The 22,577-nt window shown below is 39.7% G+C and overlaps 1 protein-coding gene across 1 annotated transcript in view; it reads right to left on the bottom strand.

Moving 5' to 3' along the window:
* Positions 1 to 22,577, bottom strand: part of LOC121510533 (aminopeptidase O (putative)) — a 162,773-nt gene that overhangs the window by 12,624 nt on the left and 127,572 nt on the right. Inside the window, exons 15-17 of the mRNA XM_041788633.1 lie at positions 15,629 to 15,745; positions 4,662 to 4,748; positions 4,408 to 4,555 (exon numbers count right to left, since the gene is read on the bottom strand). Coding sequence (XP_041644567.1) covers positions 4,415 to 4,555; positions 4,662 to 4,748; positions 15,629 to 15,745 — 345 coding nt within the window. The 3' untranslated portion in view covers positions 4,408 to 4,414. The remainder of the gene's footprint in view (positions 1 to 4,407; positions 4,556 to 4,661; positions 4,749 to 15,628; positions 15,746 to 22,577) is intronic.

Here is a 22,577-nt window from a genome sequence, read left to right as displayed (position 1 = left end):
CTCTATACTACAATGACTTGAGACATCCTCTGAACTCAGGTGATCCCATTTCACTAAATGTGAGACTACTGGCACCATTGGCTGGACCTCTGTTGAATTAGGTCAGTCACTTTAAAGGGGGTGAATATTTATACAGTCACTTATTTTACCTTACACATTTTGGTCAGCTCTGGTCATGACTAGAGTTTTTTGGTGCTTACTTCAATATAACCTAGATCGCACTATAACAAAATCTCTTTTCAGAAGTGAATTTTATGGAGAAAAAAACTAAAGAAACAGGGATGGAAATGAGGAATAAAAGTTACCAGATATATTTAATAAGGAGTTCATTTCAGCCGGCTTTACTTCACATCAAAACAGCTGTAGAATTTGATCCGTTTTGTTGTACTGTATTGTTTACAGCTCTGAAGAAGAATTAAGGGGGAAGTGTCTTGGCATTGTAGTTTTACTGTAGCTGACTTTCTGAGACAGGATCTCTTTAATTGCCTGTTCACATTATTCAAAGGTGAATGTCAGTAATAGCAGGAGAGGATCAGTAGCTTCAAAGAGATCTGTCTTCACTGCAGTCCTTCCTCTCGCTCTTTTTCTGCCTCACTTTCTCCCCATCTGTCTAAATCGTAAATCTCTCCCCCCCCTTCATTTAGTGTAACACCAATAAACCCCCTCACTTGTCGAAAAGCTCTGAGGTTGATAGTTGTGGTGGTGAACACATACACAGGAGGAATTTCAGGGTCAAGGGTATAAAATCAACCCAGATCAAGTGGAGAGCGTCCTGAGCCCTTCAGAAAACGCTCACTGACCCGTCATCTCTCTCCCGTTTGTTTGAGGAACACATTCCCGAATTCCTTCTTTGACAAACACATCCTGATGGCGCTGCTGTGAAACCACGGAAAAGGCCCCATTCTGAGTCTACAAACATATACACAGTGAGCTCAGGGAGGAATGTGAGGTAAAGGTAGCCAAGTGACTCAAGTGTGGACTGTCTGCTGGAATCAGGATCAATCCAGCACAAAGCCTTCTTTTAACATTGCTGTTTTAGAATAAAACGCCAGAGAAGAGACGGAAATATTGTCTTGTGTTAACAGAGGAGTTTACAAAAAGACAGAATATCAGACAAAAGTGTCAAACAATTCAAACAATCAAATGATCAGATGAGACAGAATATTTGAAGAGGTCAGCTCTAACACTTATGAAGCTCCTTTTTCATACTGACATGTTTTATGGCTTTCTATCATAACAAGTCAAACTAACCAGCAGATTAAAAAATGCATTTATTTTCAAATGAGCTGAGTCTGAATCAGCTAAAACCCTGCATTGGTGCGTTGACTGCTAAGGATTCAATTTCACAAACCTACACAAATATATTTATACTTCTCAGATTTAGCTGCTGAGACCTGTGGTTGGATTTTCTACCCACATTCAGCAATGACAGCAGGTGCACCTCAAATAAATCTTATAACCTTTTCACACAGAGAACTATAGCTTCTTAATGTGAAGTTTGGTCTGGTAAGTTAGTCTGGTTTCTCTATCCCTATTCACATAACTCCTGAAATCTGCCCTCATTTTCAAGTTGAGCTGCATGTGTCCACTCATTTTCCTCAGTTTGTAACAGGCTGGGTCGTGGTGGTTACAAGCTAAGCAAGTTGACCCACGCTTCCCTCTCCACAGTGACACATTCTGGTTCCTTCAGGGGGGTGCCAAGGCCAGAAGGGATATTCAGTGAGTGTTTAATTTTCCAGCAGTTGAAACTATTGTTCTATTTACATTACTATAAGTGATAGATGTTTTGATTATGTTGGGACGTTTTCTTAAAAACATAACATGTCACTTTATTTATGTAGAACATACCTTAAGTGGCAGGTATATTTTATTTTGTATATTTTATGTATGTTAATCAAACCAGATTACTGTAACGATGAACGCTATATTATCCCTCATCTTACTTTGAGGTCTGTTTTGATTAGAATTTCCTAAACTCCCAACTGTGTGCGTGGAGTGGGCAGGGTTTGTTAAAGAGCGCAGTTAATCCTTTGGCTTCATTTTCACTTATTTGATCATCAGGACTGGTACGCCTTGTCGGTGAGTGATTAGCTATATGCTAGCGTTGCTAGTGTCTCAAACAAGGATTAATGTCACATGAATAATTGTAAACTTTCCTTGGTTAATTCTGGGTTTTGTTTGTGTTTACATTGCAGGTTTACAACCTGACTAAGGTCTAACTACCTTTGTAACCATCAAGCTAACTGATTAGTGTCGGGAGGCTAATGTGTGGACGTTTGTTGTGTGTGTGCAATAAACGTAAAGAGAGAGACCTGAGTTGTTTCTGCCGTACTTGTTCTGATAACCCTTCCAGAGGGGAGTTCATTAAGCTATAGTTGGTAGTTTAGTAAAAGTCTGGCCAGTGAGTTCTGGCTTGACCCCTGGGTCTCCTTCCAGCTGGATGGGCTCAGAAGACCTCCAAAGGGAGGCGACCAGGAGGCATCCTGATCAGGTGCACGAGCCACCTAAACTGGCTCCTTTCAAAGTGAAGGAGCAGTGGCTCGACTCTGAGCTCCTTTCCCTATCACTAACGCTAAACCTGATTATTAAATGCTCTTTAGACAAATATCAGTCTTGAGAATGTGGGCATGAACCAAGGTAAGCAGCAGACATTTACCAGTTGTATCAAGGCTGGCATATAGCACACATAACTGCTGATTTAGAGAAAAGATGTATTATTAGGTGGAAAATGTGATCTGTTGCACAAATTCTGGTCTGTTTTCAAGGTCAAACATAAGAGAAAATGTTGGTATTTTAGGAGTCTTACATCAAACAGAAGTAAAGAAAAAACACTTGTATCAGTATCTGCCAGGGGCTGAATTGATATCTTAAACATCAGTATCACATTGGCACTGATTTTTTTTAACAATCCCTCCACAGGTGAAGGGTGAGATGCAGATCAACCTCTAAATCAAAAGCTTAGCCTTTTGGCTCAGCTCTTTTTTCACCACAGTGGTTTGATACAACACCGGCTGCACCAACCCATCCATCTCATGCTCCATTTTACCCTCATTCATAAAAAAGACCCTAGATACTTAAACTCCTTCCCTTGAGGCAGGGACTTATTCCCTCTGGGAGAGAGCAATCCACCCTTTTCCAGAAGAGAATCATAAGAGCTGCATGTGTGGAAACAAACAGGCAAATTTACCACTTTGACTTTATCTGCAATTTCTGCCGTAATTCTGGGTGAGCTGATGTTTGAACGTAGTATATAATATTTAGGAAATTCACCAGGAGCAGAAGATTAGGGGTGATGGCGTTTTGATCCTGTAACTGATGCATGACCTAATTCTCCAATTGCTAACTCCTACCCTCCAATGCCACAAGTCGATCACATTTCTTGCAGCTTCACATTTCACTCGGACATCTGGCTTGTAGACCTCTATATGACAGCATTAAAAATTTTGATTATCTTATGTTTTTATTGAAATTTATACACGTATCCTTTAGAAATATAGTCAAACAATGCACATGGGGTGAACAAAGCACTGATACAAGGTCTCCTAAGAGGCTAGAGAATGAAGTTTGTTCTATCCTGTTTCCCAAACTTCACATAAACACAGCAGGACCACACAGTCAGCTCAGCAGAAAGATCAACAAGGATGTCTTCATTTGTTCTTAGGTAAGGCAACATAGAAAAAACAAGTACATATAACCTCACACATTAAAGCAGTATCATCACGTTTAACATACCTCACATCAAATGTAGCTACACGATGTCACTATAAGTCGGCCGATTGGCAGAAATTTTGGGAAACCACCTAGCATTGAGACTGCTGCTACGACCTATGTCAACTAACCAGCCAATAGGAATGCAGGAAGAAATGACATAACAACAAACACAACAATGGCACCAACAAACAGAAAATGCCAAAATGCAGAAGTTTGTTGGATTACAACAAGGAGGAAAATCTTAATCCCACATTTTTTTAGGCATATGAATGCTACAGTTACCACAGCTTTGTTGTTGCTTTGCTTCCTCATTTACCACGGCACACTGATGACATTTATTCCTTGCATATCGGTGTACGTCATAGTGATTCAGCTGCGTTTAGTGGATGTTGTCATTGTGCAGTCTGCACACATCAAACTTGATGTCAAATGAGATTTATGTGCAGTGTAGCATGCCAGAAACATAAGATTGATAAAAATGCACAGTCTGTGGGAGGCATTAGTCTTGTCTTGACTCATGACAGTCAAAAATCTAAAAGAGCAACACAGGAAGATTTCAGGGGCAGGTCATTCTAACTCTTTTATTCTAAGTTTTCTTTCAATTTTTATCTCAGTTAAACAGGAAGTATTTGAACTGATAGATCAGGTACAGTGTGGTAAAAGGCTTTAAATAAAAAGCAAAACATAATTATTTACCTCCAGATCATAGGACCATCTCCTCCACCACTCTTCGTGCTGATTGGTCCATTTCTTCCTGCACCAATGAGAGGCAGCGCCTGGCGAGAGCCTGCTGCTTAGGATCCTCCTGAAGCATCAGCTCCCCGTATAGATACACCCCCATAGCCTGGATCACACACAAAAATCAGTCACTTTTATGAGATGTTTTTCATCCAGGGCTGAATTAGAGTTTTAACACAGGACAAATATTCAACAGGTCTGTTTGTGTCTACCTGGTCATGAACCAGAAAATGTTCCACGTCTCCATAAGCCTGAGAGTATGCATGTTTGACCACCAGCTCACACCAGCGATGCCGAGCCTGGGAGCAAAAACAGAGGGAAAATACAAGCACTGTTATGGACAAAGAAATGAAAAAAACAAACAAACATTCTTTATTAGACATTTTTTTTCACCATTTTGGCAAAAAAGGCTGCACAGAGTGGGTAACATGAACCAACACAGCACCCAAAAAGAAGATTATGGAATTAAGCACTAAAAGATTAAAAATCTCACTTCAAACTAAAACTCCACATCAAAATAATTTTAATTGCCCAGATCAGTTCTCATGTGTCAAGTTGTACACAGTCACTGAGTTTTTTTAATTCATGTTTATTTAAACACTGATAAAGCCATCCACAAGCAAGCTTTACTAAAATGTTTAAACTGTTGTAAAGTCTAGATGATGACGGAGAAAATAAGTGAACAAAAATGACACCAAGAGAGAATCTGGTATAAAGCAGGATGTTTTGGGAAAATAAATTTGTTATTATTTGGAAGTGTTTAAAAAGATGTGTCATATTTAGCTTTTGGCCTGTGCGCTCTCACATCAATGCGCTCAGGTCTCCCTCAGTGCCAGTAAGTGAAGACAAACAGCTCATCTGACAAGCTGAGAGACAAAGCTGGAAGCCGCTCGGCTGACAATGAATTGATTCATCCAGAATCGCACGATAACCTGACCTGAACTTTGCCTCAAAAAGGAAACGTCTCAATCGAAAGGTTAGGTTTTTAATAGTTCTTTCTCATTCTAGGCCTGTGTGGATTTGCAGTTTAGGTGTATTTGTACTGTATATGTGCATGTGTGTGAAAGCGAATGCCTGGCCTTTCTCCCAGAGGATCAATAGGAGCTCTGTTGCTGGGGTTACAGGAGAGATCAGAGGCTGGCGCTGTCCCTGCCTCTGCCATCATCCTTCATCATCTGCTATGAGCGTGCACACGATGTGTCCTGTGTGCATGTGCGCGGGCGTGGAGCACGAGTGAGTGTGGATACACGGATGATAAAAGAGGCAGAGGAGTGATAAAACGCATCAAGAAGAAGAATCTTTTAAGGACTGTCGCTTTGCTTTAAAACCTGACAGTTTCACTTGACTAGCTCTCTGTGGGTTTTTCAATCTCCTCCATTACTATCTCCTCTCAGTCAGGATAATAAACTAGTTCTTTGGAGAGTACACTGACCAAGCGTGGGATTTCTGCTGACTGATTCTATTTTAATAGCTCAAAGCTTTGGGCTTTTCAAAAGGGCTCGCACAGGTATTCATCTTAAAGCTGTATTCAAGAAACAGACCAAAAGGATCAACCTGAGTGCTGTGTGATTGTGTGCACACTCTTATGAGCTTTTGCTTTGTTTGTTACACCACTGCTCCACCTGTTTATGTAGTTTATGAGAATGGAGACCGAGCAATGCTCCATTTACTCCAACAGCCACATTTAAATCCTCACAGCAGCCTACTACATAAACAAGAGTTTAATTGGTCTCAAAAGGCCTTTCTAGTTCCTCTTTCATCAAATCTGAAATCTTCTGCTCCACCATATATTCTCTGGCTGTGTTTATTCTGGTAGACTATAAAATCTCAAAGCAGACATGACAAAAAGGAAAGGGTAGAAGTCAAGTGTAACATGCTCTTTAAGCTCTGCAGCAGAGGATATGCGTGTGTGGATTCATGACTGTGTACAGTATGTGTGCCCTCTGGTGCCAGCCCTGCCCTCGTGGCCTGCGTAGCCCCAGCAGCTGTTCCCTGAGCTGGGTTACATTCCTGGGGAGAGCCCTGGGGCAGAGCAGCTGCTTGAAGCACCTCGCCTTACCCCCCCTTTCTTTTTTTTTTTCTTACTCTGCTTCCTCTCGCTGGGCCTCTCCCTCTCTGACAGCCCATGCAATAACACAGTGACATTCCTTCATTTATTACTGCACCCCCGGCCCTCCTTCACCCTCCTCACAACCACATAGTCCGACACACACTGACGCTACAGAGGATACTACCATACACTGTGCGTGCTTCCACATACCGTGACAAACAGGATCACACATCTCATACAGTAAAAGGCTAACAGACAGGACAGATGTGTGCTTGTGAAGGCATGTATCCAGCAAAGCTCTACCTACATTAGCACTTGAACGCAGACCAAGAAGGGAAATATACTGTGAAACAGAAGTAATCAAAAATAACTGTAGTAAAAAGGTGAGAAGAGCATAAAATTGTAAGTCAAAAAAACAATTTTTTCCCCCCTTATCTTTCTTTTTTACAACTATGGCTGCAAATAACAAGCAAAAACAGTCTCACAACAGGACTGACATCTGAACAGTATCACACATTAGGCAGTAATATGCAACATAATCTTATTTGCAATATTATCAATGGCATTTAATGTGCTTTAATGCCTTTAATGCCAACATAATATATATAAGTGATGTATACGCTTGAGATTTTAAAGCTGTCTTTCTCATTGGGCACAACTGTTTCGCACCATGCCCAGATGTGATAACTCCCCCTTCTCCCCACCCCTGCTGTTTTGCATTCATAGTAGTTATATTGCTCTGTGCCAGAGCACACTAGTGAACATATTCAGTCCAGTAGAGAGGTATGCGGTATGCAAATCTGCCAAGAAGAAAAATGAAGAAGAGTCAGCTATGGAGTCCACCCTGCAGGCTACTGTGGGTGTTTTTAATGAAGATTAGCGTTAGTTCATGCAGTACATGGCAGTCATACATACCAGCCATGATCAGCTGACGACCAGCTGATGCCAATTAACACCTCCAAGCTCCCACAGCCAATCATAGCTCTTTTTCTCAACACAGCAGTGTATTTAAATATGATGCGCTTCTCACTAATCCCTGCTTGCATTAATGCTGATGCACCATGCTGCTGCTGCTGCTGGCAAAGCATCACCCCCTCCACCCCAGCCTCCTCCTTTATAGCATAAAGCTTGTTGCACCCTCATATTCAGATTCATGCTACTATGGATTCACTGTTTTGAACTAATTTTACTGTATTCAATATGCATTGTCAAATGCATCCATCCATATGGGGGTTAGCTAGATATTTGCTCCCTGGAAAGTCAAAGCATGCTGCTTGACTAACCAAAGAAGCATGATTTGAGCAGAGCCCTCTCTGGCCAGACCAGATTACAGGTTTTAAGAATGAGTATAGTCTGATCTGACAGTTGTAGGTTTTTAGGTAGGTCCACCCTGAAAACCAGTTGTTTTGTTCCATTTAGTGTGCCTTAGTGAACAACAATCAAAGCCACACCTTGTGCCAGAAGTCTAGCATGTTTGTGTTTAATTCCTGCCTTTTATGATTTTACCAGTGAGAGCACAGAGCACTCTTCACATAAAAAAGTCACAAATGTAGTTCAAACCAAATGGCAAAATGAAAAGAGAATCATGAAACTGGTGCCGCATGATGGAGCCATGAGAATGAAGACAACTTTGTCAAGCTCTGGCACCAGCACCCCTGCTCTTATAATCTGTCATAGAGGGACTGCCATGACAGACTGAAAAATGAGGAATGTTGGCGAGAAATAGCAGACGCACTTCAGCAACCTATTAGCATCAAGTTTGTAAGTTAGTCTGTCATTCATCATAAAATCTGGATAGACAAACAAACACATTCCAGCACAGTGAACACAGTATGTTTGTCTTCTTTCCAGGTGTCATCAGATCAGCTGTGATGACTGGTCAGGTATCACCACCACGTTTGTCATGTCTGTTAGTCAAGTGAAGTCATATGTCACTGTGCTCACCTAATCTGATATACTGACACTAATGCTGAACTGCACGATGAAAAGGGCGAACGCCTTACACTTCCCTGAGATCTTTGGTGCCTCCCTAGAGGAGCCTGGACCCTAGATTGGGGACAGGTTTCTTATCAGTTAAGGTGGCATCTTCAAATCACTTGATTTCATCAAACATTACATTAGAAAACAAAAATATTTTAAAAACAATCCTCACTTCTGACAAGCTGGTGCTTTGTTTCTAAGGCAGTTTTTCTTTCAATATCTGCTCTATAATTCAATCTAATTACAGACACGACCATTTTTCTACTGACTCTTTGCCCACTGGCACCTTCAAGACCTGTAAGGGCATCCCCCTGCTCTGTGATCTTCCTCTCAGAGTTTTTAAAGTGTCATTAGAGTATTTTAGAGGGAGTTTATCTTCTTCTGAATGAGGATCTGTTTTTGTTTCCAGTCTGTGAAGCCCACTGAGACTGTCAATGTGATGAAAGGCTACACAAATAAACTTAGTTTGACTTTTCCTCATTCTTTCCTAAACACTCCTTCGTTTATTGTTAATAACTCCTTTTCCTGTTTCATTGTCTCATCTCCTCGCTCCACATGCCACGGTGGGACAAGACTTGATGTGGTCCAGCGGAGTCTCCAGTCACTGAGGGAGCGCAGCTAACCTGGGCTTTAACAGACAATACATCCTGTGTGCTTGACCGACAGATGGCCTTTGAAACGCATAACAGTGCATGGTCGCTCTCAGAGAAAAATATCTGAAATTTGCCCATGCACATACATGCACAAAGTCTCACAGAATCTCACATCACATGAGGCTCATATGAAAGGAGGGGGTGAGGAGGTGGAGTCATGAACTTTCTCTCATACATGCAAACACATGCTCCAGCTCACACACGTATTCATGGTCACTCACACCGTTCACAAAGCAGCACGCACACTGCTGGTCAGCCACATATTTCCTGTCGCTTTTGAGTACATGCTCACGCATATTACACACACAGAAACTTAAGCTTGCACGCCAGTCTTCACAGGACCTTTGGCCCAAAGACAAGCTTTTTTCTCACTTTTGAAGCACTGTAACCTCTCTTTACAGCTATGACTGAACTTAAGTAACAGTGACAGTGTGATGTGCTTCCGTCTGATCCATTTACTTAAGTTTATCACAATTTATTTCATAATACTGTATTTGCTATTCAAAAATACTTCTGAAATTTGCATTGTTCCTTTAATTTATAACGTGTCCTGGTCTGGGACGTTTTCAGATTTATTGTGACTGGAAAGAAAATGATAGCCCAGGATATGATATGATACAGTACATTATAAAACAATGTAATGCGATATGATACAATATTACACGGCACGATATGATAGAATCAAGGCTGTCAAAAGATTATCATTCTTAAATGACAATTACTCACATCGTTTTGATCACATTTTAAATTTCCATTAATGGCCACTTAATACACTGTATATACAACTATACAGAGTACACCCACTTATCTTTGTGTCTCCACAGAGTATACCCACTTTACAATGGAGGGTATACTCACTTCTAAAGAGTATACAAATTAGGAGCATACCCACTTCTGCACACACCACTACACCACTGCATATGATATAATACAATATGTTATGTTACATTAGGTTCCAATACTTTACAAAATGATATTATGGTAGGATAAGAGAGGAGAGGAGAGGAGAGGATAGAATAGGATAGGATAGGATAGGACAGGATAGGATCGGGTAGGATAGGGTAGGGTAGGATAGGATATGACGCAAGACAATACAATATGATACGTTGCATTATGTTCCAAAATACATTGTGAAATAATAAGATATCATATGTTATGCTAGGATAAAATAGGATACAATACAATACAATATGCTGCATTATTTTATGCTCTAATACATTAAGGTTGGATATGAAAGGACACTGTACAGTTTAATATGTTACATTTTGTTCTGATAAATTTTAAAATAATAAGATATGGTAGGACAGAATGGGACACATGATATGATACGATATAACACAATACGCTATGTTACGTTATGTTCCAATTAGGCCTGTTAATGTAAACGCGTTAACGCTCGTGGTTAATCTGGAAATCTTAACGCGTAAAAAAAATACTAACGCAATTTAATCATATAAGTAAGTTTGACCATAACTTCCTCCTGTAGTCCTCCTATACGGATGTTTATGTCCCTGGGGTGAAAAGGTTAAAGGTGGGCCAAACACAGCCAGCAGTGATGAGTGAGAAGACAGACCCAGGTCTGCTTCATGGCAAATTTTGATTTAAAAAGCCGCCTAATGGCAGTCTGGATGAAACAAAAGTTGTGTGTACGGTGATGAACTGTCTTTACTACTGTCACAAGAATCCATGAACTGTATGACCGCCACAAAGGTAAGTAAAGTGGAGCAGCTGGCCCAAGCTACATTTATTACACTGACGAGACATCAGTCAGCAAACACAGCTACCTCGGGGTAACAGCACACCTGATCATTCACTTTACAGCAGAAGTTATTTTGTGCAATTTGTGATATGATAGGATACAATATACTATGCAACATTATGTTCCTATACATTACGAAACAAGATATGACATGGTAGAATATTGTGCAATTCGATATGACTAATTCAATAAAAAGATAAGACACAGTTACATAGGTTATGATATGATATTATCCAATACAAATGGACAAAAAAGGATAGGATTTGATAGGACATAATATACAAAGGATACAATTTGAAATGATAGGACACAAACTAGTACAACAGTAATATCACAATACAGCACTTCAGCAACAACTACTACATTGCAAGACAATCACAAAGCTGTACACGATGACATCTGACAAACTGATGCCTCTAAAAAGGTCAAGTTGCAGGATTCATGTATTTATTCACTGTAATTTGGTGTTGGTTTCATCTCTTGCTATGCTTCATCTCTAATGTTAACATTAACTTCATTCATATCATAAGCACAACCATGACAATTCATCAAATAGAGATGTAGTGAGTCAAATTGGCATGGAAATCTGTTTAGTGCTGTATTTTCTACTTGTTAAAACGTCAATACTCTTACCAGAGAGGCTGATTATATATTGCTGTACTGATAATCTGTCCCACCTGAGTAAAATATTTATACAACGTGGCATGACAGCTTTTTTTTTTTTGTGACCATATTAGGCATGAGCAATGGGGAAATTCCTTTTTAAATGGACAAATGGAATGATTTAAAACAGCAAATCAGAGGGTCTGTTATTAATGCAGAGTTAAATCCTCAACAGAAAGCTGGCTCTGTGCAGCAGAGACTGACAATACCCTTCTATTTTAGGACGAACAATCTGTGTCGTGTTTTGTCGAATCACGATGCACTCTGAGTCAACGTCTTACTAACCGCTCTTCAGCAGCCAAGAATCATTTCTATAATCCAATATTCATCCACTCTGAAAAGCTCTCACTCTCTGTGAGGTAAACAGTGAGGGGCTGCACAGGCTGAACTGCACTCAGTCTTCCAAAAATATATAGAACAGATCAATCTCCTGAAGAGGATGCATTACCCGACAGAGAAAAGCTGAGTGAAAAGATTGAATGCAATCAGACAGGGGGGAGACAGAAATGGAGAGGAAGAAGGAGAATAAATGGGCACATTTATAAGGAGAGACGTAGGTGATTAACCTCTCCTGAATGAGATTACTGACATTAGAAGAGGACCATTGCCTTTGGACAGGTGCGAGCAGGTGTGTGTATGAGAAAAACGGTGTGTCAATGTGTGTGTGGTTTCATGCATGACTATGTGCATAATGGACCTGTGTATTTTTAGCAAACACTGAAAGTTTTCCTGGAAATTGTAGATGAGAATCTGGTTTCATCTGCCAGGAAATGGCACTAAAGGGACCTTTAAACCTGAGGCTAGACCCAAGGCCAAACATACATACACCTAAACGTGTGGCCTTGAAGATAATTACTATAACCTAAGAAAGACAGAAACAAAATGAGCCTGAACCATATCACCTAACAAGGTACAGTAATATTAGAGGGTTGTATGCAAGTATGACTCTGCTAGCATCTACGGCCTGTTGCTTCCTAACTGTCAGCATGTGCAGTATTTGTATGTGTATTTAGCTGGTGCCATAATGTCTGTAGCCTTGATAATTAAGTACATGTCAGCTGAGATAGGTTTGTAAGGTTTCTTTTTCCACAACCTCACAATACCTTATGATACTATACATTAAATGTCATGATACAGAGGACAAGAAACCAAAAGATTGGCATCATGATACAGAAGCCACGATACGAAACGTATCCCATTACACATGGACTTGGGAAAATAACCATGATGTAATAAACACGTCCTACACTGATCTCACTACAGCAACTGTTGTTCTATCAAGGATAACAGAGGAGGTATAGTTTTAAGGTCCTTACACTTCAAAACAGTTAAATTCAGTTCCGAAAAGATCCAGATAAACTAAAATAGTCAATGTATGATCATTTAGATATTAATAAATATAAATACAGAAATACTTAATTTTAAAAACTTAAAATATCTCTCTCTGTTGCCTCTCTTGCTGTTGTTTTTCATACATCTCATAGAATAATCTAGTTTCAATTAACTATAAGCACACTTGCGTTTGTAAGAATGAATTTTTGCTTTACATCTGCAGAAAACAGCACTGCAGTATCTGTACAGTACTGACGAGTATGGATTAAACAACATTACCAACACTGCCTGAAGCAGCTGCTTTGAGTCTTTGTTATCAGTGCTGCTCATGTTTTTACAAATAAAACATAAAGTGCTGCTTATGATCTCTTCACCCCATTTAGAAATTGAGGGAAATTTTTGGTAAATGCTGGTTGGGATTACACATAGTAATCTGGTAAGCCTAGCTGTTGTTGCTAACTGCTAATTAGTCTGGTACTGTTTGTCGATGAAGATTGGTGTTGTTGCAGTTTTGCCTTGTTTATTGCACAGCTTACATGACTGATATCCAACTCTTAACTTTGAGGCCTTTGAAGAGACCCGAAATAATCCAATACTTTTGCTTTAAGTCTTGCTGGCAGCAGTAGTATAGTACAGAATAATCCATGTTACCTGGTGTGAGTACCACCTCTGACTTGTTTTGGTCGAGTGAGGCATGCGCTGCATCATACAGTTTTACGACTGCTACCATCTGCTGGCATTTTTGTTAGTTGCATCATGGGGGATGTAGAATCAATGGCCACATTATTATGTGCACTGTTCAATTTCTTTTCAACACAAATAGCTAATTAGCCAAACACATGGCAGCAACTTAATGCATTTAGCCATGTAGACGTGGTCAAGATGATCTGCAGAAGTTCAAATGGATCATCAGAATAGGGAAGAAAGGGGATTTAAGAGACTTTGAATTTGGCATGGCTGTTAATGCCTGATGGGCTGGTCTGCATATTTCAGAAACTGCTGATCAACTGAGATAGTCACGCACAACCATCTCTAGGGTTTAAAGAGAATGGTCTGAAAAAAGAGAAAATATCCAGTGAGTGGCAGTTGCATGGACGTAATGTTTGTTGATGTCAGAGGAGAATGGGTAGACGGTTTGAGATGACAGAAAGGCAACAGGAGCTCAAATAACTACTTGTTACAACAGAGGTATGCAGGATACCATCTCTGAATGCACAACACATCCAACCTTGAAGTAGATGGGCTACAGCAGCAGAAGACCGCATCGCATGCCACTCCTGTCAGCTAAGAACAGGAAACTGAGGCTACAAGTCACCCAGGCTCGTAAAAATTGGACAATAGAGGATTGGAAAAACGTTGCCTGGTCTGATGAGTCTGGATTTCAGCTGCAACATTAGATGGTAGGGTCAGAATTTGGCGTAAACAACATTGAGGCATGGGCCAACTGGCTTCTTTTTTTTTTTTAGCTAGGGGCTGGTGTGTGAACTCCCTTCCCTCAAGAGAGCTGCATGCTGCTGCCAGAGTTTAATAGTGCTAAAAGCAGGCAATTGGAGTGTTCTGAGAAAATGGAATGGACAGCTTTTACTTGGCTGAAATTCACTGTACCATTGGATCACTTTTGACACATCTTTATTCAATTTATGTCAAGGTGTAAAAGTTACATGTTGTTGAGGAGACTTATCCATGCCCTACATGGGATGAGCATACAGATATGGGTAAAACTCCATATTCATTTTGGTGAGTTTTCTGGAAGCTCATGGATAGAGACCAAGCACCTCAATATCATTGGAAATTTTTGGGTATAAAAATAAGATGCTACCTTACCACTGTACATGTACAGACAACTACAGCTGGGCAAAGATCAGACAGAAGCTGAAAGTAAGTTTGACAGCAGCAGAGAAGTGGGGGTCTGTTTAGACTGTGCCTTTTGGTGTATTAACTTTTTAACATCCATCATAAGGTAAAGGACACATGGGAGTGTATGGGTGATGAAGGATTTAATGTTTAGGTATTTATTTTCATCTGTAAAGGAAGCATAAATGAGGCATAAAAATACAACAACTTAAAGAAAATTAGAGGTAACTCTTATTTGTTAGCTCTTGAACAGGTGGCATATGGAGCTAGAAATGTAAATAGGTGTCCTCAAATGCAACCCTCGGCATCTGGATTCAATGCAATTAGCACTCAACTGGCTTAGTACAGTCAAACATCTGAGCCCTATTATATACATTACCACCCCAACAAACAGCTCATTTAATTAATAAGGAGTTGTAAAAAACTAAATATGTATCATATTTTCTTTTCAAGATGAGCCATGTGTTAACGATGGAGGTAAGCGTGGAGCAGCTGTGTTTTCACACCCATGCTCCTGTACTGAAGTGTGCAGTAAAGAATGCTTTTACCGCCAACACACATACAGCACGAGAGCGCAGACACTGAGGAGAAAAAAAGGCACATGCACACTCACAAACAATGTTAATAGTACCATTAAGGAACTGTGTGCAGTACTAAAACATAAAGCGAATACTTGTGGGACTTAGTCGGTAATGGTGGCTGTAAAGAAGAAAGCTGCTATTACTGCAAAATTTACTGCACATTACAAAGCTCTCTGGAAAAGAGAAAGGAAACCTTCTACTTTTTATCATTGGAAGAGATTATGAAGCTCAGATGCCTATGCTCTCTTGTCTGTGCATGTGTGTGCGTGGGTGAATATTTTTCTTTCCTGCAAGTGTGTGGTCCTACCTCAGCGTCTTGATTCTGTAGGTTGTAAGTTCTTTGCAGAGCGCGCACTGTCGCCACGTTTAGCTCCTCTTCTTCTAGCAGAAGCTCCAAAAGCATCACAAGCTGCTCCGACACCACCTGAGGAGACAAAACAATACACAAGATTAATAGTGCTGATTGACACAAGAAATATGATCAGACATTTTATTGGGTTTTATGAGAGGAAAGTCACATCCCCCTTACAGCAGCAGCTTTAAACTACTAAACCAACACAATAATGAACATATTGCACAGTGAGACTGTCCTGAAATATATTATTGTCGAAAATTTTTCCTTTTTTCTCATTTCAGAGGAAGGACTGATGAAAAAATGCATCAATATAAGTCTGGCAATTAATGCAGCCTTTCAAACGGAGGGAGCGGAAGCATAATAAAACAGAGCTGAAATGGAAATTAAATAAATATGGTAAAACAAGTGAAGAGGGAAATATTACAAAATAGGCAAAAGCGGACGGATAAATGAAAAAGATGTGAATAAAGGGCAGAGAGAGAGAGAAGTGAAACAAAGCATTGAAGTTGTCTCTTTTGATATGGCACTATTGTTGAGAAACAAAGACAGCAGCAGTGTTCAGACACAAACTGAGACAAGGAAAGACATCTTTAAGAACTGTTATCCTTTGTGGGCTTAAAGTCTGCAATGAAATCCCTGATTGCAGCGATTACTACAGCTTAAAAGTAAAAAGGTTTACAGAAAACAGCAAATGGGTTGCTGTTTCTTTTGGATAACACATGTTCTGGTGGTGTTAAACTGAAGTGCACCTTAAGGAAGCAGGCTGTTTTATTCCACTGTAATAATGACTAACATCCACAGAGACAAGTAAAAACTCCGGTGAATTTAGACGATTATTCCGCCGATGGATGTGGGCAGCGATATGAGAGAGCGACTTCCTCCTCCTGAGAGAGAGAGAGCTGTGCCCAGCCTTGCCTGCTGCGTCTCTCCGCACACACAAACCCAGCGCTCCCAGCCACACTTTCTCTCCAGTCCCAGTCTGGGACACAATTAATGGCTGAAGGCCCCGCAGAGACTGATGTGAAAATAGGTATGAAGTGAGAATGTGACTGAGGGAAGCAGAGCGAGGGAGAAGGGGGTGGGGGGGTGTAAGTGAAGGAGATGGAGCTAGAAGGACCAAAATCTTTTATCCCAGTAAACACACTCAGAGTAAATAGAGGCATTTGTGCCATATATATTTTCTAAAGCACCTATCCATTTAAAGCAATCTTTGGTAAACAACTTCCTTAATGCTGCTGGGAAATACCTGAGCTAAAAGCAGGAAGTATTTCCGCTTGTAGTTGCTGGAGCAGAGGGAATAACACCCAGACTCAAGCTGGCAAGTGGTCAAATCAAACACCACTTCTGCACACACGATGGTCTAACTAGGGCTGGGCAATACGGACCAAAAAGAATACCTTCATATTTTTTGCTTGAGTGTCAATTTTTATTTTTCTGTAAAGAAAATTTTGTGACTAAATGAAGACAGCACTGTAAATGGAAGACATATTCGCAACCAAAATAATAACAATATTTCGATTTATAATGCCCTGATGGATTGGGAAACGCTAAAAGCAGTACCGATGGTGTTTCAGAGGCAGAGCCAGTAGTAGCCAGGGTCAGCCAGGGCCCCCTGAAATCTGATGCCTCCCTAAAATCCTTAAAATTATGGCTGTCAGCCATTAACTATCTATTTACGCATACCCAATCACTAAGCATATCTTAACCATCATAAGATTGGTTTTACTAACTTGACTATCCTCAAGGTGAGGCATATGAAAGTTTGGACACCCCTGCCTTAGTACATTGTCTTAAGCTGTCAAAACTGCAAAAGACGGTAACATTTAGGTAAATGGGTGAAACTGCTCAGGTGAAAGAAAAGAACAAACTTAAAACAATCTAAATTGCACAAAAAACATTGGAAATGTCTGACAAAGTGGTTGGAACTGGTGAGGAGAGAAGTCCTCATTGCACATTGTCTTAAATTGGTCAAATAATGTTGAAAATATTTAATTATGTGTGAAGAGCTGGTAAGAGAGCGAAACGTCCCTGCACAAACACGTTAGCACTTTAGATAAACAGGTAAAGCTGGCAAGAAGAGAGTAAAACATTGCTGCAAATGGTCTAAAATGCACAAATACATTAACATTTGTGTAAGTGGGTGGAACTGTTCATGTGACAGAAAAAACATCTGAAAACTATCTTAATTGCACATATACATTGGAAATTTTAATTTTTGCAATATTTGAGAAACTGGATGGTGAGGAGAGAGGAAAACCTTGCTGCAAAGTGTCTAAAGTTGGTGAAACTGGTAGGGAGAGATGGAACTTTGCTGACATCTGTCTGAATTGTACAAATATGATGGAAACCTTTGGATAAGTGGGTGGACTGGTGTGGGGAGTTTCCGTCACTCGTCACCAAATCCCACTTTTCCAAACATTTCCAACCTGTTTGTACAATTTAGACAATTGAACTACAATTTCAGATCATCATCAATATCACTTTTTTTTTGGACCATGATAAAAAACACTTCTAAAAAAATAATAATAATAATTGAAATGATAGCGGTTGATTTCAACTAGACATTTTAAAAAATACCTAGTCATCAATAAGCACTTTGCTATGAGAGGTTTAGATGTGAACAATCTTTTTTCTGAGATTTAGGCCTAGCTTAAACTTTTTACCACCCGAATTATCATCAACATAGTCTCAATCAATACACACCACACTGTCTCACCCTAGTTCTCATTTGAAAATTCATTGACTTATCTTAAAAACTCGATGTATTGCCCAGCCCTAGGTCTAACTTGGTGTAAAATCTGATATCCCATCTCTCCCTTCACCCTCTATCGACTCTCTCCTCCCTCCATTTTGTGAGGGCTGAGTGTTGTCTGAAGTGGTGTCTCCATCTGTAAAGGGTCTCTTTGGGGGCCCACCCATGATCCTCCTCACTCTCCCACCTCTTTGAAAAAGTCCACAGCAATAAAACAGCGCTCACACAGACACACACTGGTACACACATCCCCAGTGCGCTGACTGTGAGGTCCTGTTGTGCTTCTATGTACTTATGTTGCCATGGCGGGTAATCAATACGTCTGCACCGGTGTCTCCAGCAACAGATTCCTGGTCAATGATGGTACAGAACAAATCCATTTCAACTGTTATTATTATCCTGACTTGTACACATCGAACACATTTCAGACGGAGACGTGATTGTCTGTTTCATCCTGTGTAACATCTCCATGGAGAACAACAGTAACCAACATCTGCTTCCTTAATCTTTTAACCTCTCATCTACAATAACAAAGTACAACCCTGGTTCCAAAAATGTTGGGACACTGTGCAAAATGTAAACAGAGAATGAGATGGTTTTCAAACACTGCAACCCAATATTCAAGTAAAAACACCATAAAAGACCACATAAACTGAGATATGTCATTGCTTTTGGAAAAATATACACCGGTAACATCTTTCAAAAAAGGTGGGACAGTGGCAACAAAAGACTGGAAAGAAGTGCTGGCTTTTTTCTGCCCATATGTCTGCACGCTTGACATGGGGTTGAATATGAAGGGCATAATTGGGTTTAGGGATTTCTTCTTTGAGTGCTCTCCTTACTGTAGGGTACAGCTATCTTGTTCTCTACTGTGGCATTTCTGATTAAGTCTTTTATAATTCTACTGCAGTGCATTTCAGAGGGGTATGTTGTATTTCCACTTTGCTGCACGCATGAATTGTTTCCTGTTTAATCCCTCTGCTTGTGAATGCAAATTGCAGCAAAGATGGGCACAGAATAGTGAAAAGTGTTTAAACTCTCCCCTCAAAAATCAGCTGAGAAGTGCAGAAGTATATAGCAGCCTTAAGAGAGAACTGTCATGTTAGTACTGTTAAGAAAAAAAGCCTAGTTTTCAGTCATTCACTGTTAATGTAGCCCATTTCAGAGCCAAAATAAACATTTTTTACTTTTCTATGTGCATGAAACATTTCCTGTAGCACTATACTTTTGAATAATTGATTAACATCAACACAGAACCTGCACCAAAACAGCCTTATTAAGAGAGAAGAGAATAGTTTCTCCAAGAGTAGTTTCTACACAGAAGGTTTTAACCCTTGCAGTGTCATTATTCTCTGTATACTCTACTTGTAATGTGGTCACACAGGACACTGCTTAATTAAACTAAACCTAATAAAAAAAAAAAAAAAACAGCTTTACTGACTTTTAAGCACTGCCACACATGGAGAATCAACTTCTCGCTCATCACAAGCTTTGTTCATATACGTTTTTTCTCTCACCACACTGCAGAAAGACTGCATGAAATCAGTGGCTTGTTTTGGATCTAACACCTTTGTAAGTGTTTTAAAGATTAGAGGTTCATTATTATGAGAATGATAAGGCACGATTGTAAACATGATTTTTTCTGTGAAAAAAAAGGATGCAAGGCCATTAACGGAAAGTTTATTTGTGAACATATAACATTGCTTATTCTCATTTACTGAAGACAGTGAAAAAGTCAATTACAAATGTGATGTGTCCTCGCTTTTTTAAACTTCACTGCTACCCACAGTGAGTATAAACAACAGGAGTGAACTATGAAAAAAAAGGGCAATAGCTGCAAAACAAACCTTGTAGAATGCTGAGTTTATGGCGGGTCTTTTTTTGTCTACAACACAAGACTTTAATGGTGAGACAGAATAATTTGCCTTGAGGCAAATCTAGAAGTATCATGAGAACTTTTACAATTATTTGTTATCACTAGCTATCAAGCTATCAATCAACCTAAGATACTGTAACACAGGCCCCCTTTTGGTAGATGACACAGACCATTTGCTAACAAATTCCTATATTCCTATATTTTTCATCTCAAATGATGCCTGCAAAAAGTACAGAACAGCATTAGAAGCATGAACTTTCCAAGTTGAGAATGCCATTTTTGACTAATTTTGAATGTACAACTTTCCAACCAGTTTTAAGAGACTGTTTCTAAACATCACATAACCCCAGGTTAAGTTTTCTACTCTTTCTGTTAAAGCACAAATGGGTCTGGCTCCAAGCTATATATCAGAATTATTAACCTCCCTACAAGCCAGCCCGCAGCTTCAGATCCTCAAGTGAGGTCTCCAAGTTGTTCCAAAGTCAAGACTTAAATCCAAAGATGATTGCATTTTCCATCAGGGCCCCCCGACTTTGGAACGACCTACTTGAGGTGATCAGGTGTGCAGAATAATTGACATCTTTTATGACATCCTGCTTTTATGTGGCATTGTCTCTTACTTAGCTTTTATCTTCTAGCAAATTTTTAATTATTTAGCACTTTGTTCAAGCGGCTTTTTTGAACCGGTATGTTTTGCCTTGAGATTTTGGCTTGATTTCGTGTGATTTGTAATAAAACGTTTGAAAACCACTGCCTTATTGCATGCTGCTGTAACCATGTAGCGCCTGTATTTGTTAAGTGTGGAGAAACGTTCTTTATAATTTATAGTAGCTTGAGATTGTGCCTCAATTTTACAAAGTAATCTTAGTAGTGCATAAGTGCAATGTAACTGTAAGCGGGCCAGCCCACAGAATTGGCTGGGCCCCTGACAAACCCAGAGAATGGTCCTCCCTAGTTGTGATTTATTGATAGTATTAATACATGTGTGTTGGATGGGTAGCATTGGTGCCAGCATCTGGGAAAAACAGTTACTTTATTTTGGAGCTGAAAATGTGTGAAACTGTGATTTGGTTCTGATGTTGAAATTGTGTATTTGTACCACTTTTTAATCACTTTTTCCACCGATTGATGCTACTATTATTGCCACTTTTCATTAATTCTTTTGCAATTTTGCCTCTTTCTAACCCATTTTAGCCACTTTCAGCTAATTTTTGCCACACTTTGACCCCTTTTCATCACTTTTTGGCCCTATTTTTACCACTTCAAACATATTTTTGCCAATTTCAACTCATTTTTGCCAATCTTTTAATCCCATTTCACCACCTTTTCTGCCTATTTTAACCACTTTACTCCCATTTTGCCTCTTTCAACCAATCTGTCACTTTTTCATCCTTTTTTACCTCAGTTTCCACCCATTTTTTCCCCTCTCTCCCTATTTTTGTCTCTGTTGACTAATTTTTGGTACTGCTAACCCCTTTTCCATACTTTTGAAGCCCATTTTATGCCAATTTTAACCAAATTTCACTTTTTGTTGTGCCCATTTTGCCACTTGTAACCCATTTTTGCCTCTTGATGCTACCTTTCACCTTTTTTTCTGATGGTTTTTGCCACTCTCAACCCATATCTGTTGCTATTAAAATCCCATTTTACCACCTTATCCACCCCTTTTTAGTCTTTTGTTTTGACCCATTTTATTCTGTTTAAAGCAAAGGGATTGTACATTTTTTGAAGGCTATAAGCGGCATAAATAAATGTTGCTTTGATAAGAGTGGCTATTATTCAGGTTTAAAAAAGATGAAAAACGGTTATCACGGCTTAACTTTACAACAGACCATGATTTTTCTGACCCTATGGGACCCCAAATTTGCTGGGCCCTGGAACACTTTCACCTTTATTACCTCTTATGGGTGGCCTTGATAGTAAGACTGGAAAATCTCCAGACATAAAGATGATCACAGAGGTTATAATAGAAAAATCTTGGGAATTTATGTTGACTTTATGTCTTCAAAAAGTTGTCTTCAAACTTCTTCACCACTGCCTGCTGACAGTTTTGTGTCATATTTCTGAACTGATCAATAAACGCTTCAGGGCTCTGCTTTTTAGAAAATCTATCCCCAAATCAGTGTCTGAAAATGTTTTTGAGGTAGCTTGAGTACAGCTGAGAGTGTGTTTGTGTGTGATGGATGAGATAGGGGGAGAAAGAGAGCAATTATAGGGGAAAAGGTGAACTCTATGGCTGAGTACCCCCTTATTAATGGGTAAAGGCTGAAGAA

Source organism: Cheilinus undulatus, linkage group 5, assembly GCF_018320785.1.
Source record: "Cheilinus undulatus linkage group 5, ASM1832078v1, whole genome shotgun sequence".
Classification (NCBI taxonomy): Eukaryota; Metazoa; Chordata; class Actinopteri; order Labriformes; family Labridae; genus Cheilinus; species Cheilinus undulatus.
This window is presented reverse-complemented; position numbering and strand designations above follow the sequence as displayed.